At 39.3% G+C, this 20,805-nt stretch overlaps 1 protein-coding gene across 11 annotated transcripts in view; it reads right to left on the reverse strand.

The window, feature by feature from the left end:
* Nucleotides 1–20,805, reverse strand: part of RSPO2 (R-spondin 2) — a 173,409-nt gene that overhangs the window by 75,144 nt on the left and 77,460 nt on the right. For 9 of the 11 annotated variants that reach the window (XM_025265177.3, XM_044928618.2, XM_044928613.2 and 6 more), the window contains exon 3: nucleotides 12,653–12,841. The exons of the other annotated variants lie outside the window; for them this stretch is intronic. In XM_025265177.3, the coding sequence (XP_025120962.1) occupies nucleotides 12,653–12,841 (189 nt within the window). The remainder of the gene's footprint in view (nucleotides 1–12,652; nucleotides 12,842–20,805) is intronic. 11 annotated transcript variants of the gene reach the window in all.

The following is a 20,805-nucleotide window of genomic DNA, read 5'->3' on the forward strand; positions in this document are numbered from 1 at the left end:
AAACTAACAAAAGGGATTTATGAAGGCATTCAGAATCCCAGCATGTTAGAGTAAACTTTTCATAGACTCCCCTGGTTTTTATAGATAAGGACACTGGAGCTCACAATATGAGGGTCATCCATTGTCAAAGAGTAAAGTTGTAATACCTGATCCATCTCCATTCTTGAGCCAGCTGTAGACAAGGCCCACAGAAGGCCCCTCTCTACCTGGGTAGTCACCATGATCCTGCTTTTCTGCCAGTTAACACTCCCCTGCTCTTCCCTTTAAAGTCTGGTCCAAAATAAAAGTTTATAATGCTTCTACTAGTGCAGTAGAAGTGAAGGTGTTAGTTGCTCAGTCATGTCCCATTCTTTGCGAGCCCAGGCCAGTCTCCTCTATACATGGAATTCTTCAGGCAAGAGTACTGGAGTGGGTTGCCATTTCCTTTTCCAGGGGATCTTCCTGACCCAGGGATCAAACCTGGGTCTCCCTCATTGCAGGCAGATTCTTTACTGTCTGAGTCCCTAGAAAAGCTAGGGACTCAGTCTTTTTTTAAAAGAAAAGCTACTTTAAATCAGAATCTTTTGTCAGAAACTCTGTCCACAAAATCAAAGCATATGGGAATCAGATTCCTAGACAGTAAAACACAATTATAAATTCGAATACCATATGTGCCAGAATACATACACTATTGGAATCGTAGAGAATTAGGAAGAGGGAATTATGACAAAGTGGAGGAGGCAGAGAAGGGAGCCAGCACAGAGTCAGGAGCATTGGAAGCCTGATCCAAAAGTCAGTGTATTCCACCATGGTCAACTTAGTAGAATCCACAATCAGATATATGATCACTGATTTTAATACACTGATGATTAATGAGGGATGCGGGGAAGAATACCCATCACAATATCCTTATGTGTTTATGCATATTAAAATGTGTCTTTTACTAAATCAAAGCCTTCTCTTCCATAATCAGTGATAGAGACAACGTAATTATTACACTGTAGCAGTGATTCCCGAAGCCAGCCATGGCAGTATGACCTGGAACCTCATTGAAAAGGCAAGTTCTAGGGCACCACGTCCAATCTACCTAAGCAGAAACTCTAGGGGAGGACCCTGCAACCTCTGTTTTTATAGATGATTCTGATGTACATTGCAGTTTAAGAATCACCTCACTTAACTCCTTGCTGTCACTAGAGAAAATTCAAACAAGTAGACTGCCTGCCCAACTTATGGATCCTCCATCCTCATTTTCTAGGATTCCACTCTCAAACTTTCTCCAACTCTCAGTGGACTCCCGCTGTGAATGCCCTTTTTTCTCTTGCTCTTACTTACCCTGCTCCTCCTTTGGGATCATTTCAGACGATACACTCTCTACAGAATCTTGAGACTTACCCACGTCCAAGTGCATGTTAGCTGATGTCCATGGGTTCCCTGAGCACCCAGGGCATCACTATCGAGGTTCTTACCACATTGTATTCCCTTGCACTTTTTCCCTAAAAACACACATTGCCCTTGTATAGTGTATATAAGGTAAGCATCAAGTGTTTGCTACATTTGCACACTTTTTTACACAGCCTAAACCAACTCCCAAATTACAGTGTGCCCTCTTTCCTCACCAGATAAATACCTACTATTAGCACTAGGAAAATTACTGAAGTCCTTCCTTTATTATTACGCTTCCTTGACTCTAGCACAGCCTCTACTCCAAAATAAAGACTATGAGAGACTCCTTCAGTGTATCCTTAATCCACTTGCTAGTTTGCTGAAGATCAAACCCAAAGCAAAACAACTCTAACACAATAGTTGTGGTAGGACATTTCTGGTTTCATTTAAGTATATAATCAGAATTTCAGTCCCTAAATTTGAATATCATTTTTAGTTGGAGCTATATCACTTATCTCCAGATTTCACATCAAGGTCTCATTACTGGCCCTTTCATACTTCATGCTCATGTATGTCCTCTGAACTCCTCCTAGCTCTTCACTACTGATCTAACCACCCAGGCTAGATGGTGACAGAAGGAGAGAATATACCTAAGTCACAATTTACGGAGCTTTTCATGACTGTTCTCACCTAACCACTGACTTCTCTCTTTTCTGTTGCTAAGTTTGCAACCCCATGGACTATATTCCACCAGGCTCTCTGGGAGTTCCCAAGCAAGAATACTGGAGAGGATTGCCATTACCTATTCCAGGAGATTTTCCACATTTAGTGATTGAACTCGGGTTGCCTGCATTGCAGGTAGATTTTTTACCACTGTCCCACCTGGGAGGGGCTTCCCTGCTGGCTCAGAGATTAAAGCGTCTGCCCACAATGTGGGAGACCTGGGTTTGATCCCTGGGTCAGGAAGATTCCCCTGGAGAAGGAAATGGCAACCCACTCCAGGATTCTTGCTTGGAGAATCCCATGGATGGAGGAGCCTGGTGGGCTACACAGTCCACGGGGTCGCAAAGAGTCGAACACAACTGAGCGACTTCACTTTCACTTTTCACCTGGGAAGCCTTCCTTTCTCTATCCTCTGTTACATGACACACCAACCCTACTTGTCTGTGTGCATCAGCAGCACTTTAGGTAATGCTGCTGTATATTACTACTGTCTAACTCTGTATCAATTTCACATGTGCAGCCCAATTGTACATTCAGACAATTTGTAAGTATTTTCCAAATAAAGACTTTAACTTTATTTTATTTCTCCTGTAATCCCACAAACACTGAGGTTACACCAACATATCTGCTAGAGGTCTGCATCTTCACAGATCATTGAACAATTATAAAGCCTTTATGGTACTCAAAGTAATATCTATATCCCCTTATTTATAGTTGTTATCCAGATTTTTTAAAAAACATTCTAACCATTTTTCTAATACCTTGACTTTTTTTTTTTCAAATGCATCATTACACTGTATGATTCAAGAATGGCAGGAGTTTCCAAAATGACTGAAACTTGACAATGTAGTAATTTTTTTAAAATACCTAAATGCTGAGCAGCCTGTGGCTCAGATCATGAATTGCTTATTGCCAAATTCAGACTTAAATTGAAGAAAGTAGGGAAAACCACTAGACCATTCAGGTATGACCTCAATCAAATCCCTTACAATTATACAATGGAAGTGACAAATAGATTCAAGGGATTAGATCTGATAGAGTACCTGAAGAAGTATGGGCGGAAGTTCATGACACTGTACAGCAGCAGTGATCAAGACCATCCCCAAGAAAAAGAAATGCAAAAAGGCAAAATGGTTGTCTGAGTAGGCCTTAAAAATAGCTCAGAAAAGAAGAGACTGGAAAGGCAAAGGAGAAAAGGAAAGAGATACCCATTTGAATGCAGAGTTCCAAAGAATAGCAGGAGAGATAAGAAAGCCTTCCTCAGTGATCAATGCAAAGAAATAGAGGAAAACAACAGAATGGGAAAGACTAGAGATCTCTTCAGGAAAATTAGAGATACCAAGGGAACATTTCATGCAAGATGGGCACAATAAAGGACAGAAATGGTATGGACCTAACAGAAGCAGAAGATATTAAGAAGAGGTGGCAAGAATACACAGAAGAATTATTAAAAAAAAAAGATCTTCATGACCCAGATAATCATGATGGTGTGATCACTGACCTAGAGCCAGACATCCTGGAATGTGAAGTCAAGTGGGCCTTAGAAAGCATCACTATGAACAAAGCTAGTGGAGGTGATGGAATTCCAGTTGAGCTATTTCAAATCCTGAAAGATGATGCTGTGAAAGTGCTGCACTCAATATGCCAGCAAATTTGGAAAACTCAGCAGTGGCCACAGGACTGGAAAAGGTCAGCATTCATTCCAGTCCCAAAGAAAGGCAATGCCAAAGAATGCTCAAACTACCGCACAATTGCACTCATCTCACACACTAGCAAAGTAATGCTCAAAATTCTCCAAGCCATGCTTCAACAGTACATGAACCATAAAATTCCATATGTTTAAGTTGGATTTAGAAAAGGCAGAGGAACCAGAGATCAAATTGCCAACATCCATTGGATCATCGAAAAAGCAAGAAAATTCCAAAAAAGTCACTTACTTCTGCTTTATTGATTATTCCAAAGCCTTATACTGTGCAGATCACAACAAACTGTGGGAAATGCTTAAAGAGATGGGAATACGAGACGACCTTACCTGTCTCCTGAGAAATCTGTATTCAGGTCAAGAAGCAACAGTTAGAACTGGATATGGTACAACAGACTGGATCCAAATTGGGAAAGGTGTACGTCAAGGCTGTATATTGTCACCCTGCTTATTTAACTTATATGCAGAGTACATCATGCAAAATGCTGGGCTGGACAAAGCACAAGCTGGAATCAAGATTGCCAGAAGAACTATCAATAACCTCAGATATGCAGATGACACCACCCTTATGGCAGAAAGTGAAGAAGAATGAAAGAGCCTCTTGATGAAAGTGAAAGAGGAGAGTGAAAAAGTTGGCTTAAAACTCAACATTCATAAAGCTAACACCATGGCATCTGGTCCCATCACTTCATAGCAAACAGATAAAGAAACAATGGAAACAGTGACAGATTTTATTTTCTTGGGCTCCAAAATCACTGTAAATGGTGACTGAAGCCATGAAATTAAAAGATGGTTGCTTCTTGGAAGAAAAGTTATGACCAACCTAGACAGCATATTAAAAAACAGAGACATTACTTTGCCAACAAAGGTCTAAACAGTCAAAGCTATGGTTTTTCCAGTAGTCATGTATGGATGTGAGAGTTGGACTAGAAAGAAAGCTGAGCACCAAAGAATTGATGCTTTTGAACTGTAGTGTTGGAGAAGACTCTTGAGAATCCCTTGGACTGCAAGGAGATCCAACCAGTCCATCCTAAAGGAAATCAACCCTGAATATTCATTGGAAGGACTGATGCTGAAGCGGAAACTCCAGTACTTTGGCCACCTGATGCAAAGAACTGAGTCTTTGGAAAAGACCCTGATGCTGGGGAAGATTTAAGGCAGGAGGAGAAGGGGACAACAGAAGATAAGGTGGTTTGATGGCATCATTGACTCGATAGACATGAGTTTGAGCAAGCTCCAGGAGTTGGTGGTGGACAGGGAAGCCTGGCATACTGCAGTCCAGGTGTCTCAGAGAGTTGGACCCAACTGAACTGAACTGAAATGCTGACCTTAGGGTTAATCAATTAAGGGATGCTTATACATTCAAAATTACCTGTTTTTTAAACTTGTGTCTTTTCATTTTAGAAACAAACTATAACATTCTCCCAGCCCATAACACATTTTTCACAAAGTGTCAAAACAAGGACGGAATCATAAAATAGAGTGAAAAAAAAGTAGCCAGTTTACTGGATACAAAAGTTGAAATCTCAATTCTGTAATTTTTGTTTGCAAATGATTTTGTTAAAACATATAGTCCCTGGCAATACAAACACGTATATTATTTTCTTATACATAAAAATATTTACTAGTGCTTTTTCTTTCACTTTGGTGCATTTTTGATCCCCTTCCTCGCACTGAGGTAGATAGATTCTTTGTAGACTGCTGATTAAACAACTGTTCTGTTCAAGGCTAATTTCCTCACTTAGGTTTTAGATCCTAAGTTCTTCTGTCTCTTAAATGATCTTGTTTTCCTTAATCATCCCTTTCTCCATCTCAACTGGCTATATTCTGTTCAAACCTCTCTCCACCTTCCCCCTCCCAGACACACGCGATTTCCTAATTTGTAAACCTTCTACCTATCATCAGAGAGTCTTTTTCAACAAGCTTAGTGGTGAGGGAAAGAGAAAGTGTCCTATAATCGTGGCTCCTCCCTAAGGCTCCATGTACTCCCTAAAACCACAGTAATTAGGCTAGCACTCCAACAACAACAGTGAAACAACCTCCACCAAGGTCAACGACTGTTGTTTCAACGGCACAATTTTGGCATTGACCCCTTGATACTTCAAGTCTCCCTACCTGCTTCTGGGACATCATTCTCTAATTTCCCATTTTCCTGGTATTTCTGTCCGAGCCTCCACTACAGGCTTTGCTTTGCTTGCTGTAAGAGGTCCACACTCTTCAGGCTTCAATCCTCAGAACTCTTTCCCTCTGTTGATATTCTTTTCTTCTTGTCAATAATTCAGTTCTTTCTCCTTTGACAGCTCCAGCCCCCGACATCTAAATGCTTATTGGACATCCTCCCCAGGATGTCCTCTCAAGCTCCTGCTGCTGCTAAGTCACTTCAGTCGTGTCTGACTCTGTGCGACCCCATAGACGGCAGCCCACCAGGCTCCCCTGTCCCTGGGATTCTCCAGACAAGAACATTTCCTTCTCCAAGCTCAACATGCCTCAAATCAACCATTCTCCACCACCATCCTTCTCTCGAGCAAATATACTCCTCTTCCTATATTGTGTACCTCGATGAATTTTACTCTCCAGCTCTCAAGTCAGAGTCATAAGAGTAATCTTAATTTCTCCCTTCGCCTTTGGCCAACACCCTCCAATTGATTAAGAAGTCCTATTGATTATTCCTCAATATCTCTCTCCACTCCTCCACTTCCACTATAATTAACTTAGGTCATTTATTCATTCAATGTATTTACTAAACACCCACAATACGTCAGACACAATTATACACAACATGAGCCTGAACAATACAGACTAAAAATCCCTTCCTTCTTGGAACTTACATACTAGCGGGAGAGGTGAATATAACAGATAAGCAAAATATACCGTGTGTTAGTTACCCATAAGTGCTAAGCGAAGAAGGGAGGGAAAGAATGACTGAAAGAGGGAGCAAAGAAGAGTAGAAGGGATAAAGAAAAGGAAATATTGCAATAGGGAAGGTTAAATTTTATATAGATTGGCCAGGGAGAGTCTAACAAGGATGCAGCTGATTTTTTTGTTTGTTTTTTTAACCCAGATGCTTGATCTTGCTACCTTCATTGCAGACTCTCTTCTAGCCCATTTTCCAACTGAAAGAAAAATATTTCCCCAAATCATAAGCTTATCGTTCCCTTACTTGTCATGCTTCATTAACAGCTTGTGGCTTTCAGGATATTTCTACTACCTAAATTTAGCACATAAGTTTTGCACTGACCTAGCCCCCACCAACCTAACTAGCACCATTTCTGGTTTTACAGTAGAAATGTACTCAACCTCCTGCATCTTACTTCAAAATGAATGATTTTTTTGGTGCAACTCCATACCTTTCCATGTATTTTTCCCCTTTTTTTCTTCCTATAATACTTAATCCTAATAATTCTGGAAACACACAGTCTTTATAAGTGGCATCTCCTTCATTGTTAAAATCCACCCCAAACATTAGAAAGTGTATTTTACTCAGTTGGTAACTTCATTCATAAAATAGAAACACTATAACCTACTTTCCACATTTATTTGAAAGATAAAATGAGAAAAAGTACATCTAATAGCATAGTTGGCACAGGATGGAAGCTAAATAGTTGGCAGCCTCTACCACATAATACACCTTATTAACTACCTGTCTTTCCACTAGACCAGGCTTTCTCAACATCACAAGTACTGACATTTTGGGCCAGGTAGTTCTTTGTTGCAGGAGGCTGCCCTTTGCACAGCACAGCATTGAGTGGTACCCATGGCCTGTGTCCACTAGATGCCAGGAGCACTGTAAAAGCCAAAATGTCTCCAAACACTACTAAAATATTCTCTAGTGGGCAAAAATCATCTCTGGTAGAGAATCACTGCACTATACCATAAGCAACTCGAAGGACAGAAACTAATTATTACTCGTTATTTTGTCTCTGGGTATCTAGGATTGAAGTCAGCATACAGTAAGTATTCAATAAATGCATATCTCTAGCACCATAGATGAATTTTACCTATTTTTTGAAAAGCATGTAAATGTACATATTATTTTATAGCCTCCTTCATTCAATGTCAGATTATGGGATGTATTTATGATGCTTCATGTTGCAGTTCATCTCGAGTTCTCCATATACTTTTTTAGACGCTATCGTTTGGATACTTGAGTTGTTTCCAATTTGTAGCTAGTATAATTAGTGTTGTCATGAATAACCTTTTGCATGGTTTTGGTTACAAGTCAGGATACCAGTTTTGTTGAAGGAGGAAAAAGGGGAGTAATTGGTAAGGATACAATGAGGATTCCTGGGGGTGCTGTTAACATTTATTCTCGAGTAGTAGTACCATATATGTGTCCACTTTGTGGAAATTCATTGAATGCTCCATTTATGATCTGTGAATATATCATTCTCTTTTACACTTCATTTGAAGTTTTTATTTATATTACTAAGGAAACAGTTGTGTAAATAGATGGAAAAAGAAGGCCAAAGATTCTGGTGAATATTCTACAATGCCAATATTCATGTGAAAAATAAATGTTTACCTTCATTTGTGTCATCAGTTCAGTTCAGTCACTCAGTCGTGTCCGACTCTTTGCAACCCCATGAATCGCAGCATGCCAAGCCTCCCTGTCCATCACCAACTCCTGGAGTTCACTCAGACTCATATCCATCGAGTCGGTGATGCCATCCAGCCATCTCATCCTCTGTCGTCCCCTTCTCCTCCCGCCCCCAATCCCTCCCAGCATCAGAGTCTTTTCCAATGAATCAACTCTTCGCATGAGGTGGCCAGAGTATTGGAGTTTCAGCTTTAGCATCAGTCCCTCCAATGAACACCCAGGACTGATCTTTAGGATGGGCTGGTTGGATCTCCCTGCAGTCCAAGGGACTCTCAAGAGTCTTCTACAACACCACAGATCAAAAGCATCAATTCTTTGGTCCTCAGCTTTCTTCACAGTCCAACTCTCACATCCATACGTGACCACTGGAAAAACCATAGCCTTGACTAGACGAACCTTTGTTGGCAAAGTAATGTCTCTGCTTTTGAATATGCTATCTAGGTTGGTCATAACTTTCCTTCCAAGGAGTAAGTGTCTTTTAATTTCATGGCTGCAATCACCATCTGCAGTGATTTTGGAGCCCAGAAAAATAAAGTCTGCCGCTGTTTCCCCATCTATTTCCCATGAAGTGATGGGATCGGATGCCATCATATTAGTTTTCTAAGCATTTGTATCATAGAAAAGCATATTAAAAGGAAAAAGTATGTTTTATACTTTTTGTCACTAGTACCCTTTGTTGGTGAGAAGGGAAAATGTCTGCTATCAGTAAATATGTAAACAGGCACAACATTCCCAGAAGACCATTTGGCAATATATACGAAAAAAATCTTTGAAATTTGCATTATGCTTGTATCTCAATTATATCTCAATAAAGCTGGGAATATGTGCTATGTTTAAAAGTTTATCTTATGAAAATAAATCAGAAAAATGCATAAAACTACATATGTGTGTTTAAGCAAAATAATTTATATACAAGGAAATGCTTCATATAACTGCTTATGATGGTAAAAACTGAACGCAAATTTTCAATAGGTAATCAGCTAGATGTATTATGGTTATCTATTCAGTAGAAAACATGCACTCATATTAAATGACAAGGAAAAATGTTCATAGCACATCAAGTAAAAACAAATTACAAGACAGGATGAAACATGTGTAAGGAAAGAAAGACATAAATATGCACAGAAAGAAAATGTCAAGAAAAGAAGCCAGAATATGAGTCAGCCATAGAAAAGAACAAAAGAATGCCACTTGCCGTAGCATGGATGGACCTAGAGACTGTCGTACTGACCGAAGTCAGACTCGGAAAGACAAGTGTCATATGATACGGCGTGTATGTGCAAACTTAGAAAAGGCTACAAATGCAGTGAGTTACAAACCAGAAGTAGAGTCACAGATGTGGAGAACAAATTCATGGTTACCAGCAGATAAGTAGGGGGAGGAATAAATTGGGAGATTAGGATGGACATATACACACTACTATATATGAAATAGATAACCAATAAGAACCTATTTAATAAGAACCTATTTATAGCACAGGACACTGTTCTCAAAACTGTAATGGCCTATGTATGGCAAAATAATCTAATAAAAAAGAGTGGAGTGTATCATCGTCTATATAAAATATAAATAACATGCAACATATGCCAAGTACCTATGAAAAAGAGCCAATATTACTAAGAATGAACCATGGTCATCCTCAGTCATATACTGAGAATTAAGAAATAATCTTCCACTTTCACTTTGCTTCACAGGAGCCTTGTTAATAAGCACTTCCCGCTTGTACCAAATAAGTAATGATTTCTAGGTCAGTAAATTGCAACATTGATTGCATTCACTTACAATAAGTATAACCATGGCAAACCCATTTTCACATGGAGATTCTCTTTCTAAGGCTGATTTACAGTCACTGCTCTCCTCTCCGATTCTGAGAAAAGGGATCACCTTAGCCAAGATGTAAATGTTAAGCCCTGTCTCAGAGTGTCTCTCTAAGGAAGACCCTGTTCATAGCCCGGGATATTGCTGAATGACTAGCCATTCCAGTTTGCCCAAGACAGTCCTGGTTTATGCCCCATGTCCCTGCACAGTTCTTAAGAGCAGCCACTTTCAGTCCCCAATGTCCCAGATGGAGCAAAACATTAATGGCCACCCTCCTGTCCATACACAGTGTATAGAATGCTAAGCATAGAACGTGGAATAAATGCCGAGCCATCTGAACTCTTGTCTCATCTTCCCTGTACACTGTTAGTCTAGAATAAGCACCCACACAGACCATTCATGTGCTCAAATCCCCACCGCCACCACATAGATGGTCTAAAGCAATCTAAACAGGAATCCAGTTCAAGTTGGCCCCATTCTCCTATGGGTGGTTCAAAAACTATGAGAATACACATTATTAGCTACCTCAAATCATACACTTTAAGGATAACGTGCATATTTGAAAAATTTGATCAATGTATTGATACTTTGGGGGAGCTGTGTCTGTCTAGTTTTTAATCCAAATAATTCTATAAAATGGAAGTATCAATACAGGCAAATTTCCTGTAAGACTATATATTTCTATCTGTGCTAATAGCAAAACTATTCACCCAATCACCTTAGCCAGAAACCCTATGATCAAATTTGATTTTCTCTGCACTCTGTGAAATTATTTAGTTACTATCTCATTGATTCTAAATCTCTGAAATTCACTGCGCACAAACTTCTCATCAGAACAAGATTTCACATCTGCAATTGTTACAGTAGGCTTCTCCAACTCATCTCCTGCACTTCTGCAAGAATTAAATAAAGCAATTTCTCTAGTTCACAGCCTGCTCAAAACCCTCAGATAACATCCAAACTTCTTAACATGGCACTCAAGACCTTTATTATTTGCACTCAAGCCTCCCTTTTCATCCTCAATTCCAACCATACCTCACACAAAGCACGTACTACTCAGTGGTTCTCCTCCAGGGATGGTACTGCTCCCCTAGGAGGTGTTGGGCAATGTCTGGGGATAATTTTTATTGCCATGGTGATTTGGGGGAATGAAGATCATTTAAGGAGCAAGGACTAAGAATGCTCAGTGACCAGCAGTGCAGGACTTGTGCCTTGTCAAGATGCCAACAGCACCATAAATGAGACTTCTCATTGCCCACATTATTTTTTCAAACGTGTTGTTTCTTCCTCCCAGATTCTATTTAATCTTCCTCTATTAGTTGTGCCTCCTTCCAAAATAACATTGTCCCTGGATGATAAAACTCCAACACTCTTTCTAACTAAAGACCTCAGCTGATTTAATAGTCATGCACAATGTATTAGAGGTAATTAAGTCACTCCCATAACACACTGGTTGCCTGCTGATCTAGTGCTTAGTACATTGAATTATGATTAAACTTCTTACCCATCTGTCATTTCACTCCATGTGCCCCTTCTCCTTACCCATTCTATCCTCTAAAATTTGAGCTCTTTAAAAAAGGGGATGTTCCTTTGTTATTGCATTTTTTAACTCCAATTTCTACACTAGAAGTTGAGAATCATGCCAAAATGATAAATGATTTTTGGATTAAAAAATTGTACTTGCATTCCTTTCCATAGAATGACATTCCCTAATGATCTTTTTGTAGTTGCTAAACTTAGAATACTTTGAAGTAAACTAAGTATTTTCATTACATCTTTTATCAGTAATGGTGCTTTAAATTAATGTATTAAAGATTAGACTAATTCAGGTATTACAAACTTAAGTATAAGAGGAAAAAGAAACTTCAGACACTGTGGTAAAACTCAAGAGGATATTCCCAGTATAAAGGTATTTAAAGTTCTTTATTTTTTTATAAGTACTAAGCAAGTATGTCTTACAAAAATCTGCCTACCATGTTTGTGTCCAAAATACATGTTATGAAAAAGTACTTACGTACTCTTAAAAGTGTAGGTACAATATTCGCTGTTGTTTAGTTGCTGAGTTGTGTCCAACTCTTTTGCGACCCCATGAACTGTATAGCCCGCCAGGCTCCTCTGTCCATGGAATTTTCCAGGCAAGAATACTGGAGTGGGTTGCCATTTCCTTCTCCAGGGAATCTTCCCAACCCAGGGATCTAACTCATGTCTCCTGCTTTGCCAGGTGGATTCTCTACCACGGAGCCACCAGAGAAGCCCCATGGACAATACATTTCTATACAAAAGATAAAGTAAAAGTGTTCTTATCCCACCCCACTCATTTTTTTTTTTTAAGTTTAAGCTTAAACTATTTCTGTAGTACATTGAAAACATACTTAATCAAAATTTTCAACTTTTAACTCCCCTTAAGTTGCATAAGCGTAAAATAGGGTGGACAAAAGTCAACTGCTTACTTGCACATCTGTTCATATCTGGGGCTCGATGTCCATAGTACCCGGATGGGCAGGAATGCAGACATTCTCCATACTGGCGCATGCCTTCTCTTCGAAGAAAGAAGAATAACTTCTGTTGACATCGGCTGCACCCATTGTCCTTTGAACAAGACAAGCAACCCTTGCAAATGGGATTTGATACATAACTAGCTGTAAAAGAAAAAAGAATACATGCTTAAATATGCATATGGTCAGACTTCTGGTCAGCGCAACATGCTGAAAAGACAAGTATCTCTTTTCCTTTTGCTCTAATCATATAGAAATGCTAAACAAAATAACCTTTGCCATTTAGAAAAAACAAAAAGGTTAAAACACAACTAAACTTAGCAACAAAGAAGAAACCCAGAGGCAGACTTGAGGCTGAAAGCTCAAACTAAATGGCTGGAGATGTTGAAGCAGACAGAGGCAGACCTCATGGCAGGGTCCTGAGTCCAAAGCAAGGAAGCATGCATGACAAATCACATTGCTGTAAACATGAAGCCAACAGTATTGTGAGTCAACTATACTTCAATATAAATAAGTAAAGAAGTGTGCATGTAAAGAGTTAACATTTGTCTCTGTGAGGAGAAGGGGACGACAGAGGATGAGATGGCTGGATGGCATCACTGACTCGATGGACGTGAGTCTCAGTGAACTCTGGGAGTTGGTGATGGACAGGGAGGCCTGGCGTGCTGCGATTCATGGGGTCGCAAAGAGTCGGACACGACTGAGTGACTGAACTGAACTGAGAGTGGAGTGATGAAGGCTGTTTTTCCATGAAACAAGTATTAGAAGCCCCAACTCCAACTGGCCAGAGAAAACATTTCCAACCCTGGATTAGGGGGCATACAGGAGGAGAGAAAAATATAACCCATGAGAAATAACTACACCAAATTTACGAGACATCCGAGTGTGGGATCCAAGTTCAAATCAATGTAGTATGGGGTTTCTAAGTCAAGAGGTTAGATCCAGGAATATCCACAAAGAAAACAAAAGTATGAAATGACCCTACAGAAATTTTCTACAACCCTGACACCTGGGACTTAAGGAAAACCACCTTAACATCAAAACGAACAAATCACATGTGCAAGCAAACCCCCGTGAGGAACAGTCAGTCTGAGTAAGAGATTTCATACCTAAAGAATAAGAAAGAACAATATGAAAATAACCTTAAAGTGAGTATCTTTAGCACATTGGAAGGGATGGAATGACTAGAAATCACGTGCAGGAAGAAACAGTATCATAAAATATGCAAATGAGAAAGAAATTAAAACTCTAAAGCTGAAAAAAATTTTATGGACAAGTTGAATGGTAGACTGGGAGAGGGACTTAGCTAGAAAATAGTTTTAAAGAGCTGTACCACAAAAGGTAAGACACATGTAAGAAAAAAAATAGCATCTGAGATATATAAACCTCATGAAGTTCACTACAGTTAGTGACAAAAAGGATAATTAAAAGAAAACATTCCGTTTCTAGTCCTGGTATAAAATTAAAAAATGATACAACCTGAAATCCCAGTACAATTTCTAAAATATGAAAAAGTCATGTTAACTTTTAGTTATCCTTACACCAAGCAAGGTCATAAATACAAGATATATAAGGCCACACTGACTTCATTTTACTGAGTTAGCCCACGAAAATCTTAATAAGGAATAGAAAATTCATCAATTATTGAAACTTTACTTTGAGACTACAATCCTATTTGCCCTACATATAATCTTTATTGCATAAGAAATAAACATTCAGTATTCAGACTAGCAGCAATACCCCGAAGTATGCTGTATACCACACCCGTCCTTTCCTTAAAATGTTTCAGTATCCAATATGTGTACCTCTACTCGGAGCAGTTCTTCCTAGGTTTCAGTTCCACAAACACTCTCTCCCCACTTCTCCTGGGTTCCCTGATTGTTCTTACAGTCTCTCCTCCAGAGAGATCCCCAAAACAAGGTCTTAACCTAACATTTCAGAGAAGGAGCCAAAAAAGAGCTAAGGTACTCAGGATCAGAAACCAAGGCCAAGATAACCCTTTGCATTGGCCATTGAGGTCTGCTTCTTCCCACCTATTCTAGGACTTCGTCCTATCAACTGTTCAACTGCTTTTATCTACATAGTGAATCTATTTTATGGACTTTTTCTTGCTTGCAAGCCTATCTATGCTTCCCAACTAATTTCTTATTTACCACTTATTTTCTTTAACCTGCAACTGTGGAGCAAAAAGGAATCAAATCAAATGGAAAATCACTTCCTCATATAAAGTTCCTAATAAAATCATAACAAACTTTCCAGATACCCCTTTATATATGTACACTTATACAACAGTTAAAATATGTAACTGGGATTTTTCATAACTGTGATCAGACTTTGCATGAAGTATGATAACTTGCTCAAATTTCATCAGGTCGTGAGCATCCTCTCCTACCAATGAACCAGACTAATATCACTCATGTTTCTTGGAAATGTCAGTTTTATCTGTAGCCTCTACCCACCAACACCATTCATTCAATTATGCCCAACACTGTTTTTATGAAGACCACAACCAGTTTTTAGAGCCTCGATTCAAGACCTCATTCTCAGTCTCTGGTCCTCTCAACTCCTGTGTCTGGGCCATTACTAAAAGTTTTATTCCTCTTGTAGCTCCCATGATAATATCTTCTGAAGATGTAATCTGAACCCTTACTCTTGTGATTTCCACTAATCTTATCTAGAGGCCCTTTCTACCTCTAGCTTAGACACCCTAACCACCCTACCCTCTGCCCCACCTATCTTTCTCTACTTCTCTCTCCATTCTACTGTAGGGTCAGTTTTTCTGCTTTTATTCTCATTATAAGATTTCTATTATGCCTTACTCTCATGAAATAATTACAATTTATAAAATGTTTTCACATAGCTGACTGGAAATAAAAATGTATTAGTTGCTCAGTCGTGTCTGACTCTTTGACACCCCATAGACTGTAGCCCGCCAGGCTCTTCTATCCATGGAATTCTCCAGGCAAGAATACTGGAGTGGGTAGCCTTTCCCTTCTCCAGGGAATCTTCCCAATCCAGGGATCAAACCCAGATCTCCTATATTGCAAATGGATTCTTTACCATCTGAGCCATCAGTGAAGCCCCTGGAAATAAGCCTAGACTATTTACAATTCTCCCAGATGCCTCTGAAGAGGTTTTATTATAAGATTTTGTTATTATTGTTCAGAGCAGGGTGTAAGGAATCAGTATATAAGTTTCAAAAACTGGGACACAGACTAACTTCCATGCAAGGAGGAGATAAAGACAGAGTAGGGTGGGTGGGGTGTAGAACATGAGTGAAGGGAACAGAATTAGAAAGACTCAGCAGCTCTATGATGGATGAAATGGCTTTGGCAGAGGAAGTGGTGACTGGGGAGAACCCAACTCATTTAATTTTCAGGGCTGTCTAAGAACATAACCCACCTTAAGCAGAAAGACCCTTATGACATGATATTTGGAGATGTAATTTATGACTCTCATGACTCTTTTGTGGGGGGAAAAAAAAAAGCCTTTAAGTAGGAACAACCAGGAGACTAAGACAAAGACAGGAGCTGCTGGCTGGAGCTCAGCAAAAGGCAGCCGCACACCGCAGAGCGCTCTGCAGTGGTTCACTGCTGCCTTTTGCTCTGCAACTTAACTACAAATATGAACACGTAATATCAAGGTTATCCATATCCCAGACTTAGCTTCATAAGTAAAAAGAGAACTTGGGAGATTTACATATGTAGCAAAATAGTTTAAGGAGAAGGTTCTCTGGACCCCAGTCATCACAAAGTTAAGTGAAGCTATACTTAAAGTTCAAAAGTTAAACCCAGAGCTATCACTATAAATCACACTCCACAGTAAGGAGGATGGAGAGAAGAGAATTACAGAGCTAAGAGACTCATTATAAATTAAAGGCTTTTTGTTTTGTTTTGTTTTTATGTATCAGAAGTCAACTTTCATCTTGACCACAAAGATTTCAGAGTCAACAAAGTGTACTCCACATTTTTAAAAAGGTTTTCTTAAAATCAGTAAATGCATTGCTTTATTTACTTGAACTTTAACTGACAATGAAAATGAAGTAAGGAATACTTACCTGAGTCCATATCTTAGATATCTTTATAACCCTACATAAGAGGAATCCTCTTAAAACAAAAGTGATGTGAGCCACACCCAGCCTTGAGTGCTGTCTCTTCCCTTGCCCCAACCTTCAGCAGTGCTCCTCAAAGCTGAAGGATAAGAACACATGTAATTTTTGCAGTTTGAAGCTTCATGGCCCAAACCTCAAACAAATTTTTCAGTTTAATTAACCCCTGTCCAGTGTCAACTATCCTGGTCTCCTCTATGTTGTAAATCAGAAGCTAAATTCAACAAGAACTTCTTCATCCATTATATGGTGACTATACCAATCTCTTGGAGAAGGCAATGGCACCCCACTCCAGTACTTTTGCCTGGAGAATCCCATGGACAGAGAAGCCTGGTAGGCTGCAGTCCATGGGGTCGCAAAGAGTCGGACACAACTGAGCAACTTCACTTTCACTTTTCACTTTCATGCATCAGAGTAGGAAATGGCAACCCACTCCAGTGTTCTTGCCTGGAGAATCCCAGGGACGGGGGAGCCTGGTGGGCTTCCGTCTATGGGGTCGCACAGAGTCGGACACGACTGAAGCGACTTAGCAGCAGCAGCAGCAGCATACCAATCTCTGGGCTTCCCTAGTAGCTCAGATGGTAAAGCATCTGCCTGCAATGCAGGAGGCCTGGGTTCAATCCCTGGGTCGGTAAGATCCCCTGGAGGAGGACATGGCAAGCCACTCCAGTACTCTTGCCTGGAGAATTCCATGGACAGAGGAGACTGGCAGGCTATAGTCCACAGGGTCGCAAAAAGTAAGACATGATTGAGCGACTAACACACACACACCCCAATCTCTATATATCTAAAGCCAAGCAAAAACTAGACCTTTAAACATGACTAGAGTAATTTATTTTGTCAGGATCTTAATAAGTCAAATGGCTCAGCGTATTTCTATGAGATTTAATTCAAGTGTGCAGGTGAATAAACAGATCTTAATTCCCAGCTTTGAAGACCGTGTTTATTTGCTCTCCCCCGTAAGCTTCAACTTTTCCAACCCTGAAGCCTGCTGAGATCCAGGGCCTCATCATTCCAACCAAAACACTTTTCTAAATCTAGACCCACCCAAAATTCTAAAGATGAAATATATCACATAAAACATTAAAAATCCTCTAAAAGGTGTTAGACAGTGGTATTAACACAAATCCACACATATCTCCTTGACGGGAAAAGGAACATATGGGTATAGAAAACAAAAAATCACGAGGCAGAAACCGGGTAACAATTCCTTATATCACTAATAAGTACACAAGGAGAAAAAAAACAGCTTAAGTAAAACTCTTTACTCTTAATTCTAGTCACGTGATTTATATTCCTCTTAAATTGTAAAGTAAGTTTGGTTTTTTACGAATCCTGATATTTTAAGTTTGATCCTTTGTTAAATCAAACCCAGTTATGCACATTTTATCCCATAGAACATTTTATGTAGGTGCTGAATGCCCATCTGTTTCTAATATACTCCTAATACTTCTTAAAAGTGTTCCCCTGTTTCTGTTGTAAGCCCTGCCAAACAAGAAGAAATCTAAATTCTTACTAGCTGAAGGCATCCATTCCTGACAAAGAGTATAGATTTCTAATTCTGAAAATAATGAGACTGAACAATATCCTGTTAGCATAGCATCAGCCTCATTCTATATTTTCAAGTTAAATAATGTTACAAGTCCAACAACTTTTTTAAAAAAATGAACATTTATTATTAACTTCATTGATCCATCCTATCACAAAATTGCTAATATTTATCTCCACCCAATTCCAAATTCAAGATACATATTTGGAAACAAAAACCCTATCTCTGGCACCAATAATAGAGAACTTGCCTGTCAGATCCTATACAAATCAAGTTGGGCATAGATCCTTCCACTAGAACTTGGCATCACTGGGATAAAAAATCCTGTAATCATGTATACTACCAAGCTCAAACCTGACTAAGCCATCAAGATTATGAATGATCAAGCCATGCAAAATTTGACCAAAATGAGAAATACCCATCTTTCAGACTACTTTATTTTACATTAAATTTTAAATATTGATAAAAATGAAATATGTAATCTGATCTTTGATGCAAAGACAACAGATTTTAACATGCTAGATATTCACCATTATAATCATGCCTTAGAAAACAGATGTTAAAATGAACAATTTTAATAAAGCTCTGACACAGGTAAGTTTCTAAATGTCCACTGAAGTTTTAGAGGAGCTAAAATAACATGAGTTTAGTCTAGGGAAAAAAAATGAGAAGGGCAAACTTGTGCCAAGAATTCAAAAGTTTCATAACCTGTAGAATTGAAACACACCTTCTCAGAATCATTTTTTATCTTTTGTTATGAGTGCTTCAATAGATACCAATATTTTTAGGAAAAAGACTTATGAAACTTTTAGCTTCTCCAAGAAGTATTAGCTTTGAGAAACCCATGTTCATTGGGTGTCTGAAAATGTTATTAGTTGATAATTAATAATATCATTGTTTATCCACCTAAAACATGTCTTTTAAGAATGAAAGACTGGATATATCCCTAACTTCAGAAGTATTCCTTAGGAAAACAATACTTCTAAAATTTTCTAAGCCTCCCAAAATATTGAAATCATCTCTGAAAGTGATGACTTCCCTAAGGACTTCCCTGGTGGCTCAGACAATAAAGTGTCTGCCTATAATGCGGGAGACCCGGGTTCAATCCCTGGGTCAGGAAGATCTTCTGGAGAAGGAAATGGCAACCCATTCCAGTATTCTTGCCTGAAAAATCCCATGGACAGAGAAGGCTGGTAGGCTACAGTTCATGGGGTTGCAGAGTCCAACATGACTGAGCAACTTCACTTTCACTTTATACTTTCACCTTCTGAAAGTCATGTCTGACTCTTTGTGATCTCATGGACTGTAGTCTGCCAGGCTCCTCTGTCCATGGAATTCTCTGGGCCAGAACACTGGAGTGGGTAGCCATTCATTTCTCCAGAGGATCTTCCCAACCCAGGTCTCCCACATTGCAGGCGGATTCTTTACCATCTGAGCCACCCAGAGAAGCCCAAGAATCCTGGAGTGGGTAGCCTATCCCTTCTTCAGGGGATCTTCCTGACCCAGGAATTGAATCAAGGTCTCCTACATTGCAGGCAGATTCTTTACCAACTGAGATACCAGGTAATATTCTTAATGACATCAGGATTAAAGGAATTTAATTAGATGATGTTTCTGCTCCTACCAAAGTATGTATCTTACTGTAAAAAAAATTCAAATCTACTAGAAGATTTTAAAATATGGAGGGAGGAATTTAAGTAGAGTTACAGGTTTATTTTAACACATGAAGTGCTAATATCGTCACAAAAAAATGAGGAAAAGGACCACAACTGTAAGCTGCTAATTCCTCTCGAGTGCTCGCACCACATGAGTCATAATCCTCATAGACTGGCACCTCAGCAATACATTTACAACCAAGATTAGCCATGGCTGTTGTGTGGTTAACCAGATGGGATATTTTTTAAAAAACACATTACAAGGAAGCAGAAAGCGTGTATGAGGCATGTGTCATGAGTGCTTCAAGTCTGAATTAACTGAGATGTCCCAGGGAAGCCCAGAATACTCAGAAGGCAGGTCAAAAACAAAGATGATGAGCTAAGATATGGTTGCAAAATAAATCTGGATGGAATCTTACATGGGTTTGTTTGAGGGCACAATGGACCTATTCAGAAAACAATAAACACATTCCCCTTCTAATTTAACAAATCATCATTAATATTCAAGGCAGTCTGCCAAAACTGGAGGAAATTGAAAGGTTGCACCAAAGCAGTCACTGCAATCATCAGGATAAATTACTTTGGTTCAACACATTTTACTTTGAGACAAAGCAGTATCCTTTCAACATAGTTCACCCTAAATGTAAGCAGCTGAAGCAGATGCAGGTTACACATCTGGTGATGTGAGCCACAGATTTCCCAAAAGAGCTTCTGAATGCACATGTTACTTTGCAATGCAAGGTACCTAAGTGTTTTTGTTTGTTTTTAATCAGTACCCATCAGGTCCTGATCCTGA

Source organism: Bubalus bubalis, chromosome 15, assembly GCF_019923935.1.
Source record: "Bubalus bubalis isolate 160015118507 breed Murrah chromosome 15, NDDB_SH_1, whole genome shotgun sequence".
Taxonomy (NCBI): domain Eukaryota; kingdom Metazoa; phylum Chordata; class Mammalia; order Artiodactyla; family Bovidae; genus Bubalus; species Bubalus bubalis.